General features: G+C 39.6%; 1 protein-coding gene across 6 annotated transcripts in view; it reads right to left on the bottom strand.

The window, feature by feature from the left end:
• The window catches only part of LOC147361917 (ATP-binding cassette sub-family C member 4-like), a 173,701-nt gene continuing 152,042 nt past the window's right edge, over nt 1–21,659 (bottom strand). For 4 of the 6 annotated variants that reach the window (XR_015138369.1, XR_015138365.1, XM_086330228.1 and 1 more), the window contains 2 exons: nt 5,857–5,991; nt 1–1,123 (listed from right to left, as the gene is read on the bottom strand). Coding sequence is in view for 3 of the 6 variants with exons in the window: in XM_086330228.1 (XP_086186354.1) it covers nt 1,103–1,123; nt 5,857–5,991 (156 nt within the window). In the remaining 3 variants the exon portion in view is untranslated. The remainder of the gene's footprint in view (nt 1,124–5,856; nt 5,992–21,659) is intronic. The other 2 variants (XR_015138366.1, XM_086330232.1) reach the window with 1 other exon arrangement.

Genomic DNA, 21,659 nt, shown 5'->3' with positions numbered 1-21,659 from the left:
TAAGATTTTGTGAATACATTTATTCCAATCAAGCTCAAAACTCACAGGAAACAGATCTACTTCTAGAAAAATGAAACTTACCAAAATGACTCTGCAGAAATAACACACTGAATAGGAAGAATATAATTACCAAAAGTTACCCAGAGAATTATGGTTTCACAACCTTGTAAATGTGATTAATGTCACTGAACTGTATGATTAAAAATGGTTACATGGTAGATTTTATGTTATATATATTTTACTACAATTTTTTAAATTGTAAAAATATAAAATCCTCTATCTACAAGACAGTCTAGAACATGTCTGTCCTTCATTAGCAAATCCCTGGACAGATTCCTACTTTGAGAAAGCATATTTTCTCTTCTTTCTCTTTTAGAGGGCTTCCCCAATGGCTCAACTGTAAAGAATCTGCCTTCGATGCAGGAGACACAGGAGATGAACGTACAATATTGTCCTGTATTTTTTGGAGGACAACACCTCTCTCTCCTATAATGTTACTTAAACTACTTGTGTTGTATGTTTTTCCTATTAGTTTTCTCTGTAGTATTTTAACCAGAGATCTCTGAGTGGAAAAACAGATTGTAGTTCTAGTAAAGGAAGTGGTGACACAAAATGGCAACTTCACAGTCTTCAAGAATCCCTGATATAATTGGAAAGTAATATGTAATTCTGTGAACAGTAAAAGAAAAAAAAAAAATCTGTAACAACTTTGTCTCAAATCTTAGAAAATGTGGCTTCAGAGTCCCTCAAGACAAAAAACCTGGGAGACAGCTTTTTTTGGTGGCCTGCATCTTTGATTTAGATAAAAGAAAACAGTATAACATATAAATAAACATAATAAGTCCTTTTGCAAGAGCTTGAAATCACTGAGTGAAGTTGAAGAAAAAATTACAGATTAACATCTTATGTGAATATTTGTTGCTGGTGTAAAAAAGTAAAATATAACTTATGCAGTACAAAAATCTATTAGAAAAATGCCTTTGGAATAGACATGAACTCATGGTACAATCACAACGTTGACTCAAACATTGTTAAGGCTGAGGGCTGTCCACTGGACATTCATAACATTCATAACCACACGGTCACGGTGAGTGATATCTGGTTATTTCCTTTCAAAGTGCACCTGAGGGGATAAAAAGACAAAAACCACATGTTTAAGAGTTTTAAAGTCCTTCTAAGGCAACACATTTATAGGTCCATTTCTTCATGTGGAGCAGTCATATCACTACTGGAGGCACAATTGGAAAAACCAGGGGTGTATTTATTCTATGGAGGAAGTAGCCCCATTAGAACTTTCACTGGGGCTGGACTTAATGACAAACAACCTGTAGATACACTTGAGTTCTGATCATTCTCATTAACAAATATGCTTTATCACTAGAGTAAATTGATAAGTAAAATCATTTTACTGACTCAAATCCTGGAGATAAATCGAAAACAAAGTGAAAAAGAGGCTGGGAAATCTATTAATAGCATCTGCTCAAGGGTTTCTCATTTTCCCACATAAAATGAACACAACAAATTTGGATGTTAATATCAGGTTGTAACCCCTATATTTTATAAACTCTGATTGATAATCATCAAAAATAGAAATAAGAAATGGAGAAAGCATAATACTATGTAGCCATTAAAAAAATAACTATATGCATTGATGTAACCCAAGATAGATATTAAGTGAAAAAACGAAAGAAGAGCTATCATTTGTGCTTAAAAACAGGAAGACCGCATATTCACAAGTTCTTCCTGATACACAGACCATCTCAACAGAACAGTCAACAGTGCTGCTGGGGCTCCACCTTGGGGGGGAGCTGTGTGATGACAGGAGTGGAGAGTGATTTACTTTTTGTTCATAAATTTTTTTTTTCTAATTTTATTTTATTTTTAAACTTTACATAATTGTATTAGTTTTGCCAAATATCAAAATGAATCCACCACAGGTATACATGTGTTCCCCATCCTGAACCCTCCTCCCTCCTCCCTCCCCATACCATCCCTCTGGGTCGTCCCAGTGCACTAGCCCCAAGCATCCAGTATTGTGCATCGAACCTGGACTGGCAACTTGTTTCTTACATGATATTTTACATGTTTCAATGCCATTCTCCCAAATCTTCCCACACTCTCCCTCTCCCACAGAGTCCATAAGACTGTTCTATACATCAGTGTCTCTTTTGCTGTTCATAAATTTTTAAAAAGTATTTTTAAAAGTTTTAAGATTTTATAGCATTAGATATACCATGTGTTTTAAAATATATGATTATAAATACATTTTGATTATTTAGAGCAGTGGTCCCCAACTTTTTGGCACCAGGGACCCAGTTTCATGGAAGACAATGTTTGCACAGATAGGGCGAGAAAGAGGAGATTCAGGTATAATGTGAGCGATGGGGAGCAGCAGATGAAGCTTTGCTCCTTTGCACACCACTCACCTCCTGCTGTGCAGCCCAGTCCCTAACAGCCACGGACCAAATCAGTTTGGCCCAGGAGTTGGGGACCCTTGATTTAGAGTCTCTAAAGCTACTTAGAACTATGGGTATATTTTTTATTATTGGAAGGCAAGTCTTCTGTCTACAGCCTTTTAAAATATGATCCCACTTTAATACTGTAAAATGGTCTATATTCTCAAAGCCCTTAAGCATCTGCTCTCTCATCTGATCCCTGTAATAAAACATGTGAAGAAGCCAGCCAGGCTGGAATCCCCGCTCTACACACAGGTGAGGACCTGAGGCTCAGGGACACAAGGCCATGTGGATGCTATGTGCCTCCTCCATTGATTCATACTGGGCCAGGCTCCTAGAGCTAGGATCCTGAGAATTTCATAACATCTGGGCTGTATTAGGTGATTTCATGAATTAAAAAAAAATCACGCCTCTGTTGTGCACTGGGAACAAAGAAACTTCAGAAAACCTCAATAAGATCTGCTTCATCACAGAACAGAATGGATGACAGGCATTCATTCTTTGAGCTGAACTGTGTCCCCTCCAATTTTACATGTTGAAGTCCTAAACACCACCATACCTCAGAATGTGATGGTATTTGGAGACAGTGTGTTTAAAGAGTCAATAAAGTGACAGTGAAGTCATATAGATGGCTCCTAATCTAACAGACTGGAGTTTTTATAAGAAGAGATCAGGACACAGGCAAACAGAGGGAAGACCATGTGAGACACAGAGAGAAGACAGATCTCCAAGCCAAGGAGAGAGACCTCAGAGGAAACCAGCCCTACCATCATCTTGACCTCGAACTTCCAGCCTCCAGGGATGTAAGGAAATACGCTTCTGTTGTTTGAGTCACCTGCTCTGTGGTCTTTGTATGGCAGCCCTAGCAAACTAATGCCCCCTTCAGCTTTATGAATCTAAAAGGTACTTTCTCTACTATTTCATGGATCAGGGTCAATCAGACAGTGATCAGTTCACCTGAACTATTTGTACAAGAAAATGTGATGTGGTAGCACCTTCTCCCAGATGTTGAGTTTTCTCTTCAGATGAATGAATTCTGCTCTATTAGAGTGAAAACCTGGTGACATAGGCTAATCATCCTGCTGTTACAGCTCTGAACAAGGCATTGATAACTGATGCCTGCAAATTCAGAAAACTGATAATCTGACAGTATATCCTAAGAGGATGCAAAGTATGCAAAAATAATATCAAGATGGGATGAGAATCAAGAACTGCATTTCTTTCTGTAGCAGTGGCCTGAGCCAGTGGCAGGACTGAAATCTAAGAGTGAGGTTCTGTCACCCTGTGAATGTGAGTGACCGTCTCCACCTTGGCTACCACGTGAAAGGAGCAGTGTTCTCAGACTCAGCACAGAACACAGTACCTAGGTCGACATTCAGCCTCCCCAGAAATTCCCCCTCTGTGCTCCCTGGACCAGCTCTGTGACTTTGGGTGAGTCCTGGACCCAATCTCTTCATCCATGACATGGGATAAAAAAGGGCAGTCATGAGGATTAAGTGAAATCATATGCATGAGAGCTATGTAAAATAAATTATATAGAACCACACAAATGTAACTTACCATTAATATTGTTAGAGTGGGTGCAGGATTACTAGATCAGGAATCAAAAGATTTCTAGTTCTGTGACCTATACCTGCTTCTGTATGACCGATGTCTGCTTCTTTATGTAACACTTTATCTAAAACATATACTTAAAGAACAGATTTCTAATTCTGCATCTGCTGCAAACTAGCTTAACACCAGTTATATACATAGGACCACATTTCTTCTAAGAGGAATTAGTTTCCTCACCTCTAAAGTGAGGATGTTGAACCCTATTATCTTATCTGGACTTATCTAAACTTCTGAGATCAATTTCTCATTACTTAACATCTTGATCATATATAAGGATAATATAGTTTTTAAATGAACAATTAGACACATAGGTGGGGACACCTGTATTTGATGTGTAATGCCTAAGTTCAAAAGAACAAAAGGTTTTGTAAGAGTCCTGACTCATTTGTGACTAGGTTATATGGGAATCATAAATGATTATCAGGTCTCAGGAGGGAAACTCTGACTGGGAGACACGCTAGTAGATGAAAGCACTCTGTGAATTTTAGGCACAAAAAAATACAGAGCTCCATGTTCAGTTTCTCAACATTTGCATACAATACAGTACTTACAAAAAGCTATCTCCTATCCCATGAACAGTGGAAGGTACTGCTCTGCATTTTCTCATTTCTAAGGAGGATTGAGAAGAAACAGTGACAGAGGGAATTTAAGCCACATTTTAAGGTAAGTCTTTCATACAGAAATAGATACTGAGGCATGTTTTCTTTAACAGATATTTTAAATATTACACAAGTAACTTTATTGTACTTACAAATGAAAATCTGGGAAAGGCAGAAAAGTATGAAGAAGGTAAAATGCATCCATAATCTCATACCCAGAGATAAATTTTCAGTGAGGAAGCTTCATCACATATAGCTAGATAACTCATCCCACCCTGAACAACGCATCTCAAGTGGCAAGAACACCACACCTTCCCTCTCTCCCTCTATCTTCCCATCAGTGTCAATCCCACCTTGTTCCAGAATGAATTACAGGTGGCCACATGACAATCGCTAAATCCCTCAAACTAGACCTCAGTTGTCACATCTGTACAAGACACTACCACCTCATCTTTGTGAGAAAGACACCACGTGAGTGAATGTCGCTCACTGAGTGCCTTCCTCACACCATGTGCAGCGCTTAGTGCTTTCGCCCACCTCATCTTCAAGCACCATCCAGAGTACCGTGTTAAGGTATTGTGAACTCCTGATTTATCCTGATGACAATCTACCTTCTTCTGGAAGGTAAAGGCAGCAGTGTTGGGGAGGGGATAATTGAATAAAATTTTAAACAATATAGAATTAGGGATTAAGTGACAGTATTGTGTAGGAGTTTTCTTTACAGCTTAGAAACAGAAGCAACTTATAACTTACCCTGGTAAATCTTCATAGACTCAAAATATTCCAAATTTTTTTTCCTTAAACTATCAAATTTCATGAATGTTCCTGACAGCACTTGCATCACAAATGTGCTGAGGACCAATCAGAATGAAACGCCAAGCGTCTGCAAAATGAGAGTGTTCTGTGCGCTAATGGAATGTGAGTCTAGGGTCCAAGTGTGGTAAGTCCTATCTGAAATCTGTCTTGAGTGCAGGTGTGTGTGCATAGAAAAGCACACTCATACTACCCCGCACCCCCACCACTAGTGCATATTCTCAGCAGACTTGCCCACCACGTCCTGTTAAGACCCAGTCATGAAGCTTAGTCTCTGGAGGTTTATGATTGGAAAGGGCACAGAGATCCCAGGTGGAGATTTTGAAGAATGAAGCTGGAGACAAACTAATTACAAAGTCAGGCAGCAGACTCACCTGTTTTGCCCTTTCAATGAGGGCAGAGGCCTCTGCCTTGCCCAGGTTTTGCACCATGTTGTAAAACAGGCTATATTTATTTTGCAGCAAATCATATGGCTGGCTACATTCTTTCCATCTCCCTAAATCCAAAACCTGTTAATCATCAGAAAGAAACCAATTAGCACCAATGTTTTACAGTAACATATTATGTATATGTGTCTCTGTGTTAAGTCATTTCAGTCATGTTCAACTCTTTGCAACTCTATGGACTGTAGCCCGCCAGGCTCCTCAGTCCATGGGATTCTCCAGGCAAGAATATTGAGTGGATTGCCACTTCCTTCTCCAAGGGATCTTTTCTACCCATGGATTGGGTCCTGCATTGGCAGGTGGATTCTTTACCATGAGCACCAAATGTTTCACAGTAACATATTATAACCTGGACAATATTTCAAAAACAGGCAGGACAGGAGAGTAGGGAGAATTTATTTGGGTGTTAGAACTGGCTGGTGTTTAAATGGTTTGATTACCCTGTTTTACTAGGCAGACAAAGGTCTAACCTGATCTTTTATTATTATAAGGTTATAGGAAAGGAAGAAAATGAAAATTTTACACTATGATTACTGGCACTCAGCAGTATGTAGCATCTTATATTCTTCCTAGGGCATTTGGGATTGTTATCATTAGTTAGCACTTTTAGCTGTCAGACTCTGAGCTTTGAGGTATATTTATACAGATACACAGAGTTGCCAAATATCTAGATTCAAGAAAATCAAAGGCAATTTATCTAAAAAGCAGGTTGATATCAGACAAACCAGATGACAGTGACCTGACAGCAAATTGTCAAGTTGGTTTGACAGAATCTGAGCAAAATTTGGGGGAAAAAAAGATGATGCTTCTGGAATTTCTTTAGGGTTCTGGAATACTGTCAGTGGCTAAGAAGGGCTGAATCCTTTGTCTGAGAGATTAAGATGTTTATTGAAGTTGGCTGTGGTTGTAGTTTATTATTCTGAGAGTGAAAGGATGGCAAAAGGAGCTGCTACATAGCAGCTTTAGTAGAATTGCTCTGCATAAAAATGAACTCTAGAAATCCAATTTTCTCCTTCAGTTCAGTTCAGTCGGTCAGTCATGTCCAACTCTTTGTGACCCCATGAATAGCAGCATGCCAGACCTCCCTGTCCATTACCAGTTCTCAGAGTTTAAACAAAATCATGTCCATTGAGTCGGTGATGCCATCCAGCCATCTCATCCTCTGTCGTCCCCTTCTCCTCCTGCCCCCAATCCCTCCCAGCATCAGAGTCTTTTCCAATGAGTCAGCTCTTCACACGAGGTGGCCAAAGTATTGAAGTTTCAGCTTTAACATCAGTCCTTCCAATGAACACCCAGGACTGATCTCCTTTAGGATGGACTGGTTGGATCTCCTTGCAGTCCAGGGACTCTCAAGAGTCTTCTCCAACACCATAGTTCAAAAGCACCAATTCTTTGGTGCTCAGCTTTCTTCACAGTCCAACTCTCACATCCATACATGACCACTGGAAAAAACATAGCCTTGACTAGACGGACATTGTTGGCAAATAATATCTCTGCTTTTGAATATGCTATCTAGGTTGGTCATAACTTTCCTTCCAAGGAGTAAGTGTCTTTTAATTTCATGGCTGCAATCACCATCTGCAGTGACTTTGGAGCCCCAAAAGTCTGACACTATTTCCACTGTTTCCCCATCTGTTTGCCATGAAGTGATGGGACCAGATGCCATGATCTTCATTTTCTGAGTGTTGAGCTTTAAGCTAACTTTTTCACTCTCCTCTTTCACTTTCATCAAGAGGCTTTTTAGTTCCTCTTCACTTTCTGCCATAAGGGTGGTGTCATCTGCATGTCTGAGGCTACTGATATTTCTCCCGGTAATCTTGATTCCAGCTTGTGCTTCTTCCAGCCCAGCGTTTCTCACGATGTACTCTGCATATAAGTTAAATAAACAGGGTGACAATATACAACCTTGATGTACTCCTTTTCCTATTTGGAACCAGTCTGTTGTTCCATGTTCAGTTCTAACTGTTGCTTCCTGACCTGCATACAGGTTTCTCAAGAGGCAGGTCAGGTGGTCTGGTATTCCCATCTCTTTCAGAATTTTCCACAGTTTATTGTGATCCATGCAGTCAAAGGCTTTGGCATAGTCAATAAAGTAGAAATAGATGTTTTTCTGGAACTCTCTTGCTTTTTCAATGATCTAGCAGATGTTGGCAATTTGAACTCTGGTTCCTCTGCCTTTTCTAAAACCAGCTTAAACATCCGGAAGTTCACAGTTCATGTACTGCTGAAGCCTGGCTTGGAGAATTTTGAGCATTACTTTACTAGTGTGTGAGATAAGTGCAATTGTGCGGTAGTTTGAGCATTCTTTGGCATTGCCTTTCTTTGGAATTGGAATGAAAACTGACCTTTTCCAGTCCCATGGCCACTGCTCAGTTTTCCAAATTTGCTGGCATGTTGAGTGCAGCACTTTCACAGCATCATCTTTCAGGATTTGAAATAGCTCAACTGGAATTCCATCACCTCCACTAGCTTTGTTCATAGTGATGGTTTCCAAGGCCCACTTGACTTCACATTCCAGGATGTCTGGCTCTAGGTGAGTGATCACACCATCGCGATTATCTTGGACACGAAGATCTTTTTTGTACAGTTCTTCTGTGTATTCTTGCCACTTTTCTTAATATCTTCTGCTTCTGTTAGGTCCATACCATTTCTGGCCTTTATCGAGCCCATCTTTGCATGAGATGTTCCCTTGGTATCTCTAATTTTCTTGAAGAGATCTCTAGTCTTTCCCATTTTGTTGTTTTCCTCTATTTCTTTGCACTGATGACTGAGGAAGGCTTTCTTATCTCTCCTTGCTATTCTTTGGAACTCTACATTCAGATGCTTATATCTTTCCTTTTCTCCTTTGCTTTTCACTTCTCTTCTTTTCACAGCTATTTGTAAGGCCTTCCCAGGCAGCCATTTTGCTTTTTTGCATTTCTTTTACATGGGGATGGTCTTGATCCCTGTCTCTTGTACAATGTCACGAACCTCTGTCCATAGTTCATCAGGCACTCTATCTATAAGATCTAGTCCCTTAAATCTATTTCTCACTTCCACTGTATAATCATAAGGGATTTGATTTAGGTCATACCTGAATGCAGATGACACCACCCTTATGGCAGAAAGTGAAGAGGAACTAAAATGCCTCTTGATGAAGGTGAAAGAGGAGAGTGAAAAGGTTGGCTTAAAGCTCAACATTCAGAAGATGAAGATCATGGCATTTGTCCCATCACTTCATGGGAAATAGATGGGGAAACAGTGGAAACAGTGACAGACTTCATTTTTGGGGGCTTCAAAATCACTGCAGATGGTGACTGCAGCCATGAAATTAAAAGAGGCTTACTCCTTGGAAGAAAAGTTATGACTAACCTAGATAGCATAGTCAAAAGCAGAGACATTATTTGCCAACAAATGTCCATCTAGTCAAGGCTATGGTTTTTCCACTGGTCATGTATGGATGTGAGAGTTGGACTGTGAAGAAAGCTGAGCACCGAAGAATTGATGCTTTTGAATTGTGGTGTTGGAGAAGACTCTTGGGAGTCCCTTGGACTGCAAGGAGATCCAACCAGTCCATTCTGAAGGAGGTCAGCCTTGGGATTTCTTTGGAAGGCATGATGCTAAAGCTGAAACTTCAATACTTTTGCCACCTAATGTGAAGACTAGACTCATTGGAAAAGACTCTGATGCTGGGAGGGATTGGGGGCAGGAAGAGAAGGGGACGACAGAGGATGAGATGGCTGGATGGCATCACTGACTTGATGGACATGAGTCTGAGTGAACTCCGGGAGATGGTCATGGACAGGGGGGCCTGGTGTGCTCCGATTCATGGGGTCGCAAAAAGTCGGACACGACTGAGCGACTGAACTGAATGGTCTCGTGGTTTTCCCTACTTTCTTCAGTTTAAGTCTGAATTTGGCAATAAGGAGTTCATGATCTGAGCCACAGTCAGCTCTTGGTCTTGTTTTTGCTGACTGTATAGAGCTTCTCCATCTTTGGCTGCAAAGAATATAATCAACCTGGTTTCAATGTTGACCATATGGTGATGTCCATGTGTAGAATCTTCTCTTATGTTGTTAGAAGAGGGTGTTTGCTATGACCAGTGCATTCTCTTGGCAAAACTCTATTAGCCTTTGCCTTGCCTCATTCTGTATTCAAAGGCCAAATCTGCCTGTTACTCCAGGTGTTTCTTGACTTCCTACTTTTGCATTCTAGTCCCCTATAATGAAAAGGACATCTTTTTTGGGTGTTAGTTCTAAAAGGTCTTGTAGGTCTTCATAGAACAGTTCAATTTCAGCTTCTTCAACATTACTGGTTGGGACATAGGCTTGGATTACTGTGATATTGAATGGTTTGCCTTGGAAATGAACAGAGATCATTCTGTTGTTTTTGAGATTGCATCCAAGTACTGCATTTCGGACTCTTTTGTTGACCCTGATGGCTACTCCATTTCTTCTAAGGGATTCCTGCCCACAGTAGTGGATATAATGGTTATCTGAGTTAAATTCACCCATTCCAGTCCATTTTAGTTCTCCTTGGATAAGATCAAAGAAGCAGTTAAGAAATTGAGCTTGTAATTCTAGTGATCATGGACCACACAGCACATGGAGGCAGCCCAATCTGAACTGCCTAGGACCTGAACCTGTTTTCACAAGTTATTTTTCTCTGCTCCTTTTTCTTTCTTTCTTAAGCTTCCTTCCTTCCACCCCTTTTATTGCTCATTAATACGTCTTCTGGGCTACCTGGGTAGCTCAGCTGCTAAATAATCCACCTGCAAAGCAGGACACGCCGGTTCAATTCCTGGGTGGGGAAGTTCCCCTGGAGAAAGGTAGGCTACTCACTCTAGTGTTCATGGGCTCCCCTGGTGGCTCAGATGGTAAAGAATCCATCTGTTGTGGGAAACCTGGCTTCAATCCTGCATTGGGAGGATCTCCTGGAGGATGGCATGGCAACCCATTCCAGTGTTCTTGCCTGGAAAATCCCATGGACAGGGGAGCCTGGCCAGCTACAGTCTATGGAGTCACAAAGAGTCAGACATCAAGAGACTAAGGATAATAGGTCTCTGCTTACTGACTAAACACAAGGAAGTGAAGTGAAAGTCATTCAGTCGAGTCTGACTCTTTGGAACCCCATGGACTATATAGTCCATGGGATTCTCCAGGCCACAATTCTGTAGTAAGCATAATAGACCTGCTAATTGTAAACTGAAAGAGAGAGGATGGGGCTTGTAACTCTCCCTTTCTACTTATTAGTGACTTTGGTTAATTATTTTTTTGGGGTGGGGGAGGGAGTGTCTGAAACAATTTGCTAAAGTGATATAACTCTTAAAAAGTTCTGATGTTAAGTAGTATTTTTTTCTTCATTTAAAGTGAATGCATCTTTAAGAGAATATGCTGAAACTCTAAATAAGACACAGGTTGCTTTTCCACATCTAGGTATTATAGTTAATTCCATTCTTTGTAATTAATTAGAAATATTTATTAAGTCTCATAAAGTCCATTTTCCTGTTACTCTTTTGTTTACTCCTGTAGATCATTGCTAGGGGCAGCTCTCTCAAAAGAGCCCAAGAATAACAGAATCTGTCACATCCACATAATAATTTATATCTTCTGTAACTTGTCCAACTCAGATGCTCTGAATGTATAATTTTACTAAAGTGTAACATAAGAGAACATAACTACTCATTCTGAAGTTGAGGAATAAAAAGTAAAGTTTTAAAACATGGGTATCCAAACACCTTTGTTCAATGAATCTATGAAAGGGTTGTCAGGAATATACAGTGGAGAAGACAGTCTCTTTAGTAAATAGTACTTGGATAGCTGGACACGTGGAGTGTTAGGTCCATGAATCAAGGCAAATTAGAAGTGTTCAAAGAGGAGATGGCAAGAGTTAACATCGACATTTTAGGAATCAGTGAACTAAAATGGACTGGAATAGGTGAATTTAACTCAGATGACCATTATATCTACTACTGTGGGGAAGAATCTCTTAGAAGAAATGAAGTAGCCCCCATAGTCATCAAAAGAGTCTGAAATGCAGTACTTGGATGCAATCTCAAAAATGACAAAATGATCTCTGTTCTTTTTCAGGCAAACCATTCAATATCAAAGTAATTCAAGTCTATTCTCCAACCAGTAATGATGAAGAAGCTGAGGTTGAACAGTTCTATGAAAACCTACAAGACTTTCTAAAACTAACACCCCAAAAAGATGTCCTTTTCATTATAGGGGACTGGAATGCAAAAGTAGAAATTCAAGAAATACCTGAAATAACAGGCAAATTTGGCCTTGGAGTACAAAATGAAGCAGGGCAAAGACTAATAGAGTTTTGCCAAGAGAACACACTGGTCATAGCAAACACCCTCTTCCTACAACACAAGAGAAGACTCTATACATGGACATCACCAGATGGTCAATACAGAAATCAGATGAATTATATTCTTTCAGCCAAACATGAAGAAGCTCTATACAGTCAGCAAAAACAAGACCAGGAGCTGATTGTGGCTCAGATCATGAACTGCTTATTGCAAAATTCAGACTTAAGTTGAAGATAGTAGGAAAAACCACTACACCATTTAGGTATGACCTAAATCAAATTCCTTATGATTATATGTTGGAAGTGACAAAGAGATTTGAGGGATTAGATCTGATAGACAGAGTGCCTGAAGAACTATGGACAGAGGTTCCTGACACTGTACGGGAGGCAGAGATCGAGCCCATCCCCAAGAAAAAAAAATGCAAAAAGGCAAAATGGTTGCCTGAGGAGGACTTACAAATAGTTGTGAAAAGAAGAGAAGCAAAGGGCAAAGAAGAAAAGGAAAGATATACCCATCTGAATGCAAAGCCCCAAAGAATAGAGGAGAGATAAGAAAACCTTCCTCAGTGATCAATGCAAATAAATAGAGGAAAACAGTAGAATGGGAAAGCCTAGAAATGTCTCCAAGAAAATCAGAGATACCAAGGGAACATTTAAGGCAAAGATAGGCACAATAAAGGACAGAAATGTTATGGACCTAACAGAAGCAGAAGATATTAAGAAGTGGTAAGAATACACAGAAGAACTATACAAAAAAGATCTTCATGACACAGATAACCATGATGGTGCGACTTCCCTAGAGCCAGATATCCTGGAATGTGAAGTCAAGTGGGCCTTAGGAAGCATCACTATGAACAAAGCTAGTGGAGGTGATGGAATTTCAGTTGAGCTAATTCAAATCCTAAAAGATGATGCTGTGATAGTGCTTCACTCAATATACCAGAAAATTTGGAAAACTCAGCAGGACTGGAAAAAGCCATTTTTCATTCCAATCCCAAAGAAAGGCAATGCCAAAGAATGCTCAAACTACCATACAATTGCACACATCTCACATGCTAGCAAAGTAATGCTCAAAACTCTCCAAGCCAAGCTTCAACAGTATGTGAATGATGAACTTCCAGATGTTCAAGCTGGATTTAGAAAAGGCAGAGAAACCAGAGATCAAATTGCCAACATGCCTGGATCATTGAAAAAGCAATAGAGTTCCAGAAAACCATCTGCTTGTGCTTTATTAACTACGCCAAAACGTTTGATTGTGTGGATCACAACAAATTGCAGAAAATTCTTAAGAGATGGGACTACCAGACCACCTGACCTGCCTCCTCAGAAACCTGTATGCAAGTCAGGAAGCAACAGTTAGAACCGGTCATAGAACAACAAACTGGTTCCAAATTGGGAAAGGAATATGTCAAGGCTGTATATTATCACTTTGCTTATTTAACTTATATGCAGAGTACACCATGAGAAACACCGGGCTGGATGAAGCCCAAGCTGGAATCAAGATTTCTGGGAGAAATATCAATCACCTCAGATATGCAGATGACACCACCTTTATGGCAGAAATCAAAGAAGAACTAAAGAGCCTCTTGATGAGAGTGAAAAAGTTGTCTTAAAACTCAACATTCAGAAAACTAAGATCATGACCTCTGGTCCCATCACTTCATGACAAATAGATGGGGAAACAGTGGAAACAGTGACAGAGTTTATTTGGGGGGGCTCCAAAATCACGGAATATGGTGACTACAGCCATGAAATTAAAAGACACTTGCTCCTTTGAAGAAAAGTTATGACCAACCTAGACAGCATATTAAAAAGCAGAAGTATTACTTTGGTGACAAAGGTCTATCTAGTCAAAGCTATGGTTTTTCCAGGAGTCATATATGGATATGAGAGTTGGACCATAAAGAAAACTGAGCACCAATTCTTGTGGTGTTGGAGAAAACTCCTGAGCGTCCTTTGTACTTCAAGGAGCTCCAACGAGTCCATCATAAAGGAAATCAGTCCTGAATATTCATCAGAAGGACTGGTGCTGAAGCTGAAATTCCAATACTTCAGCCACCTGATGTGAAGAACTGATTCATTGGAAAAGACCCTGATGTTGGGAAAGATTGAAGGCAGGAGGAGAAGGGGACAACAGTGGATGCGATGGTTGGATGGCATCACTGATTTGATGGACATGAGTTTATGTAACCTCCAGGAGTTGGTGATGGGCAGGGAAGCCTGGCATGCTGCAGTCCATGGTGTTGCAAAGAGTCAGATACGACTGAGTGACTGAACTGAACTGAACTGGACACCTACATGGAAATAAATGAAATTAGAACACACTAATTTTTTTGTATATGTACAACCACAGAAAATAAACCACACACAAATATAAACTCAAAATGGTGTAAGGCCTCATATAAAACTGGATACAATAAAACTAGAGGAAAACACAAAACACTCTTTGACATGAATCATGGCAATAGCTTCTTAGTCTCCCAAAGCAAAAGAAAAAAAGCAAAAGTAAACAATCAATTGGGACCTAATCAAACCTACAATTGGGACGTAATCAAACCTATAATCTTTTAACAGCAAACAACACTAACCAAATGAAGAGACAATACCTAAGGAATGAGATAAAATATTTACAAATGATGTGACTGACAGGGGGTTATTATCTAAAATATACAAACATCTCATATAACTCAATATCAATAAACCAATAACCCAATCAAAAAGTGGACAGAAGACTTAAATAGACATTTCTCCAAAGAAGGCATACAGAAGACCAATGAGCACATGAAAAGATGTTCCACATCACTAATTATCAGAGAAATGTTAATCAAAATCATAATGAGGTACCACATCACATGGATCAGAACGGCCATCATTATCAAGTCTACAGATAACCAATGCTATAGAGGGTGAGAAGAAAAAGATACACCTTTGACACTATTGGTGGGAAAATAACTTGGTGCACTATTGGTGGGAATATAACTGGAAAACAGTATGGAGATTTCTGAAACAACTGAAAATAGAGCTACCATATGATCTAACAATCTCACTACTGGGCATGTATCTAGAAAAGACAAAAACGCTAATTCAAAAATACACACACCCCAACATTCACAGCAGCAGCACTTAAAATAGCCAAAATATGGAAACAACCTAATTGTTAATCAACAGATGACTGGTTTAAGAAAATCACACACACACACGCACGCACGCAAGCACATATATGCACTATGGAATATTTCTCAGACCATAATAAATGATGAAATATTGCCATCTTCACTAACACAGGTGGACCTAGAGAATATCATACTAAGTGAAGTAAATCAGACAGAGAAAGACAAATATGATATCATTTATATGTAGAACCTAATCAATAATGCAAATGAATCTACATACAAAATAGACTCACAGACACAGAAAATAAACTCACATTTACCAAAGAGGAAAAGAGGGGGCATATAAATTGGAGCTATAGGGCCAATAGATACAAACTACAATAAATGGAACAGATAATCAAAATAGACTTAATGTATAATACAGGGAAATATATCCAATATCTTATAATTACCTATAATGGAAAATATTCTAAAAAAAATATTTAGGTGAATCATTTTGCTATATATCTGAAACTAACAAAATACTGTCAATCAACTATATTTCATGTTTATAAACAGGAGTAACACATGGCCACAACACATTTGAGGAACACTTAAATAAATTTTCATTAATTTCTGAATTGATTCAGCAAACATTTATTGCACATTTAAGTGCCCTGATGGCATTTTCCTAGATTCTGTGGAAGATGAAAACACATAAGCCACAGACCCTGCTCCTATGGAGCCTGTACTGAGAAAAGAGAGAAGAAAACCTCAAGTGTTTATCATGCAGGAAAAAAAGCACAAGAAGGGTTTAGTAACAGAAGAGATGACTTCTGACCAGAGGTTGTAAGGATGAGCTTCAAGGAGGACAGAGGGCAATGAACTAGGCCTTGAAGAAAGGACAGGCATGAACAGGCAGAAACAAAGGTGGATGGGTGGACAGTGGTCATTCCAGACACAGTGACTATCATGGGCCAAGTGGACTGGAGTGAGCCTGGCAGCTCCTTAAGGGCAGGGTTATACAGTTTTCCTTGTTCACTGATGCATCCCAGGGCCCTGGCATTGTACATGATAAGTATCAGGCACACAGTACATGCCAGTTGAAAGTTCAATACAAATGAAACTAAATTCAGGGTGTGACTGGGTGAGCGGCCAATGGTGTGATCTATCAAGACTACAGGGTGAGATCAAGGGGAGGATAAGTCCAGCTGGCATGGGAACAGATAAGGCAGGGGATACAGGGATGACAGGATGAGGGATGTAGACCTGGAGGACCACATGCTTCAGGTGGATGGCTATGGACAAGAGGGAGAGTGAGAGGGGAAATGAGGGAGGGACAAACCAGGGCTGAGGATGGAGGCTTCAAACTAATTTATGTCAAATACTGGAAAAGATAAAGAAGAAGAGAGATAGAAAGGAGGGGGAGTTGAGAGGCTCAGGAGGACCATGCAGCCACAGATATTCCAGGTAGCTGTCCTACACATAAAGATTAAATGGAGCCACTGCAAGATAATCTGATTAGTTTTCATTGGCAGGATGCTATCACTGATAATGGAGTGGCTGCAGGGAAAGGTGGGGACAGGAGAGGCTGGAAGAAAAGCCTAGTAAGAAAGAGATGCCAGAGACAGTTTTCAATATGGTGACAAACAATAAAGGGAGATCCCATTAGGGACAAATAGACTGGAGAGGGGAAGATCTGAGTATTAGACCTCTATTTTTGAGTGCCAGGTGACACAGGGACAGTTGTCCAACCTTGGAAGTTGGGTCCTTAATTAAATGGGTTCTTGTAATTTTCTCAGAGGCTGGACTGTGTGGCAGGCATTAACTCAAAACTTTTTCTTAGGTCTTGAAATAAGTCATTCTTCTTGCCCATGGAATGATGAAGTCCGGGTCATAGTCACCTCCATAATTGCTCTCCCAAATCGTCTGCTTTTGCATGTAAGCACCACCTTCATAAAATATTTCTTTTCCCTTATTGTGCTCTCGATGTTCACATTAGTTATCTTTTCTCTGAAAACTTGAATGAAAACACTTGGCATGTTTTTGAAGGAGGTTTCTCTTCTGAAATGTTACAACTATATCCATGCATGCTTATGAAAGAAAAATTCCATGAAGGTAAAAAACAGAATTTAAGTAAAACTCTAGTTAGGTGTGAGCTGTTTTGTGCTTTTCAGGTGGGTATATTACAACAGTTTCTGGTTTTGATTTATCTGGGAAAAAGTATACTTAGAAGATAGATGAGTTGAGGAAAAGAGGTAAAGAATATGGATAAGATCATTTACAAATAGAAGAGGTAGAATTTGAGATTCCTGGTCCTGGTTTTGGTCCTGCATCGTTCATTTCCAAAGAATAACTGCAGACAGTGAAAACATTGAACACACACAACAGCACTGTTTGGGCAAGTGCAGATTTTCAGGTGCCCCTTTGCTTGTGCTTCTAGGGAGAATGCAGGTGATATGAAGACTGGAGTGTGAGAGATGGGAGGGGACAACTGGGCTATCGGCTGAAGAGAAAACAGGTCATAAGCACCCAGCAAATCCTTAAAACCATAGGAAGAACCCACCTTTTAATGCAGAGACAGTGGTGAGTCTTAGGAGACAGAGAATTTCTAATTTATCCATTTTGCTCCACTGTTTTGGAGCAAAAAGGATGATTAAATTAGTTGTTATTATGACTCCAGTATGTTTAATAAAATTAAGAGAATATCTTTATAAAACAGAATTCTGAAACATTAATGGTGCTTAATGAACCAAAGCTGGTAAATCCCTTTGAAGAGTCAACATATAAACAAACCTATTAACTAAGCCAGTTGATACCCAACAAGTCTTTTGCTTAATTTACTTACAGTAAACAAAACCATTTCAGATAGCTGAGAAAAGAAGAGAAGCCAAAGGCAAAGGAGAAAAGGAAATATATACCCATCTAAATGCAGAGTTTCAAAGAATAGCAAAGAGAGATAAAGCCTTCCTAAGTGAACAATGCAAAGAAATAGTGGAAAACAATAGAATGGGAAAGACTAGGGATCTCTTCGAGAAAATTAGAGATAGCAAGGGTGGGCACAATAAAGGACAAAAATGGTATAGACCTAACAGAAGCAGAAGATATTAAGGAGAGGTGGCAAAAATACACAGAAGAACTATAGAAAAAAAGATCTTCACAATCCAGATAACATGATGGTGTGATTGCTCACCTAGAGCCAGACATCCTGGAGTGTGAAGTCAAATGACCTTAAAAAGTATCACTATTAACAAAGCTAGTGGAGGTGTTGGAATTCTAGCTGAGCTATTTCAAATACTGAACGATGATGCTGTGAAAGTGCTGCACTCAATATGACAGCAAATTTGGAAAACTCAGCAGTGGCCACAGGACTGGAAAAGGTCAGTTCTCGTTCCAATTCCAAAGAAAGGCAATGCCAAAGAATGTTCAAACTACCACACAATTGCACTCATGTCACATGCTAGCAAAATAATGCTCAAAACCCTCCAAGTTAGGCTTCAATAGCATGTGAAACAAGAACTTTCAGATGCACAAGCTGGATTTAGAAAAGGCAGAGGAACCAGAGATCAAATTACCAACATCTGTCGGATCATAGAAAAAGCAAGAGAATTCCAGAAAAAATATCTACTTCTTCTTCATTGACTACACTAAAGCTTTTTGACTGTGTGGATTACAATAAACTGTGGAAAATTCTAAAGAGATGGCAATACCAGATCACCTTACCTGCCTCCTGAGAAACCTGTGTTCAGGAAAAGAAGCAATAGTTAGAACTGGATATGAAACAACAGACTGGTTAAAAACTGGGAAAGGAGTATAGCATGGCTGTATATTGTCACCTTGCTTATTTAACTTCTATGCCAAGTACATCATGTGAAATGCTGGGCTGGATGAAGCACAAGCTGGAATCAAGATTGCCAGGAAGAATATTAATGACTTCAGATATTCAGATAACATTACTCTTAGGGCAGAAAGTGAAGAGGAACTAAAGAGCCTCCTGATGAAGGCCAAAGAGGAGAGTGAATTAGGTGGCTTAAAATTCAACATTCAAAAACTAAGATCATGGCTTCCAGTCTTATCACTTCATGGCAAATAGATGGGGAAACATAGAAACAGTGAGAGACTTTATTTTCTTGGGCTCCAAAATCACTGCAGAGGGTGACTGTAGCCTTAAAAGACGCTTGCTCCTTGGAAGAAAAGCTTTGACAAACCTAGATAGTGTATTGAAAAGCAGAGACGTTAATTTGTCAACAAAGATCCATCTAGTCAAAGCTTTTGTTTTCCAGTAGTCATGAATGAATGTGAGAATTGGACCATAAAGAAGGCTGAGTGCTGAAGAACTGATTCTTTCAAACTGTAGTGTTGGAGAATATTCTTGAGAGTCCCTTGGGCTGTAAGGAGATCAAAACAGTCAATCCTAAAGGAAATCAACCCTGAATATTCATTGGAAGGACTGATGCTGTAGCTGAAGCCCCAATACTTTGGCCACCTGATGTGAAGAGATGAGTCATTAGAAAAGACTCTGATGCTGGGGAAAATTGAAGGCAGGAGGAGAAGGGGACGATAAAGGATGAGATGGTTGGATGGCATCACTGACTCGATGGACATGAGTTTGAGCAAACTCTAGGAGATGGTGAAGGACAGGGAAGCCTGGCGTGCTGTAGTACACGGGGTCGCCAGGAGTTGGACATGACTGAGCAACTTAACAACAACAAAAAAACATACCCATCTGTCTTTGTGCATATATATTCACCAGTGCAACAAAATGTATTTGTTACAAGAAATGGTAACCCACTCCAGTATTCTTGCCTGGAAAATCCTCATGGTCAGACAAGCCTGGCAGGCTATAAGTCCATGGGGTGGCACAAAAGTCAGACACAACTTAGCAACTAAACAACAACACCTTCAGCACCTATAACCACAGGAGTTCACGGTGACAATCCTGTGGGTTATGCCCTTCATCAACATCTGTCACCTCCCCAGCCCCTCCCTCAGGCTGGCTGCCTGTCCTCTGGAGCATCAGGTTTTGCAGCAGGTTGACTCGTCTTATGTCCACATTAAAGCTTTCAGAACAGTCACCTGCTTTCCGGAAAGGAAAGAGGTACAGGGATTCCTTAGAGATTTTGGGGGTTTAGTTCCAGAACACCAGAATGTAGTGAATATCACAATAAAGTCAGTTATACAAAATTTCTGGTTTCCAAGGGTGTATAAATGTTCAGACTACACTGTAGCCTAGCAAGTGTGCAGTAGCATTATGCCTGAGAAAGCAATGTACAGACCTTAATTTAAAAAATAATTTATTGCTCATGGGTGTACCTATGGGTGATTCTGTTGATGTTTGACAGATAACAACAACATTCTGTAAAGCAATTATCCTTCATTAAAAAAATAAATTAAGAAAAATAATAATAATAAAAATTAATTGCTAAAAAATACTAACCATCATTGGAGACTTCAGCAAGTAACACTGAAGATCACCGATCACAGATCACCATAACAAATGTAATGACAGTGAAAACCTTTGACATATTGTGAGAATTACCAAAAGATGACAGACATGGAGTGAGCAAATACTGTTGGAAAAATGGTACCTGTAGACTTTCTCAACTTGCTTGACAAACCGTTAATTTGTAAAAAAAAAAAAAAAAAAAAAGCACTATCTAGGCTATTCTTGGGCTTTCCTGGTGCCTCAGACAGTAAAGAATTTGCCTGCAATATGAGAGACTTGGGTTCAATCCCTGGGTTGGGAAGATCCCCTGGAGAAGAACAGCTACCCACTCCAGTATTCTGGTCTGGAGGGTTCCATGGATAGGGGAGCCTGGCAGGTTACAGTCCACGGGGTCTCAAAGAGTCAGATATGATTGAGTGACTTTCACTTTCAGTCTAAAGACTTAAATGTAACATCTGACATTATAAAACTCCTAGAAGGAAAGCTAAACAGTAAGGTCTTTAAACAGGTCTTGATGATGATCTTTTGAATATGACTCTAAAAGCAAAGGCAAAAATAAACAAGTGGGACTTTATCAAACTAAAATGAAAAGGAAACCTACTTAAATGGAATTAAATATTTGTAAATTATAGATATGCTAAGAGGTTAATATCCAAAATATATTTTAAAAACTCATATACCTCAACATAAAAAAAAAAAAAACCCAAACTGATTTAAAAATGGGCAGAGAATCTGAATAGACATTTTTCCAAAGCAGGCAAACAGGTAGCCAACAGGTATATGACCAGATGCTCAACCTCACTACCATTAATGAAATGCAAATCAAAACTACAGCAAGATATTACTTCACATCTGGTAGGATGGCTGTTATCAAAAAGACAACAAGTAGCAAATGTTGGCAA

This window comes from Bos grunniens, chromosome 12 (genome assembly GCF_055505025.1).
Source record: "Bos grunniens cultivar Pamir isolate PY7600 chromosome 12, Bosgru_T2T1.0, whole genome shotgun sequence".
In the NCBI taxonomy this organism is placed as follows: domain Eukaryota; kingdom Metazoa; phylum Chordata; class Mammalia; order Artiodactyla; family Bovidae; genus Bos; species Bos grunniens.
This window is presented reverse-complemented; position numbering and strand designations above follow the sequence as displayed.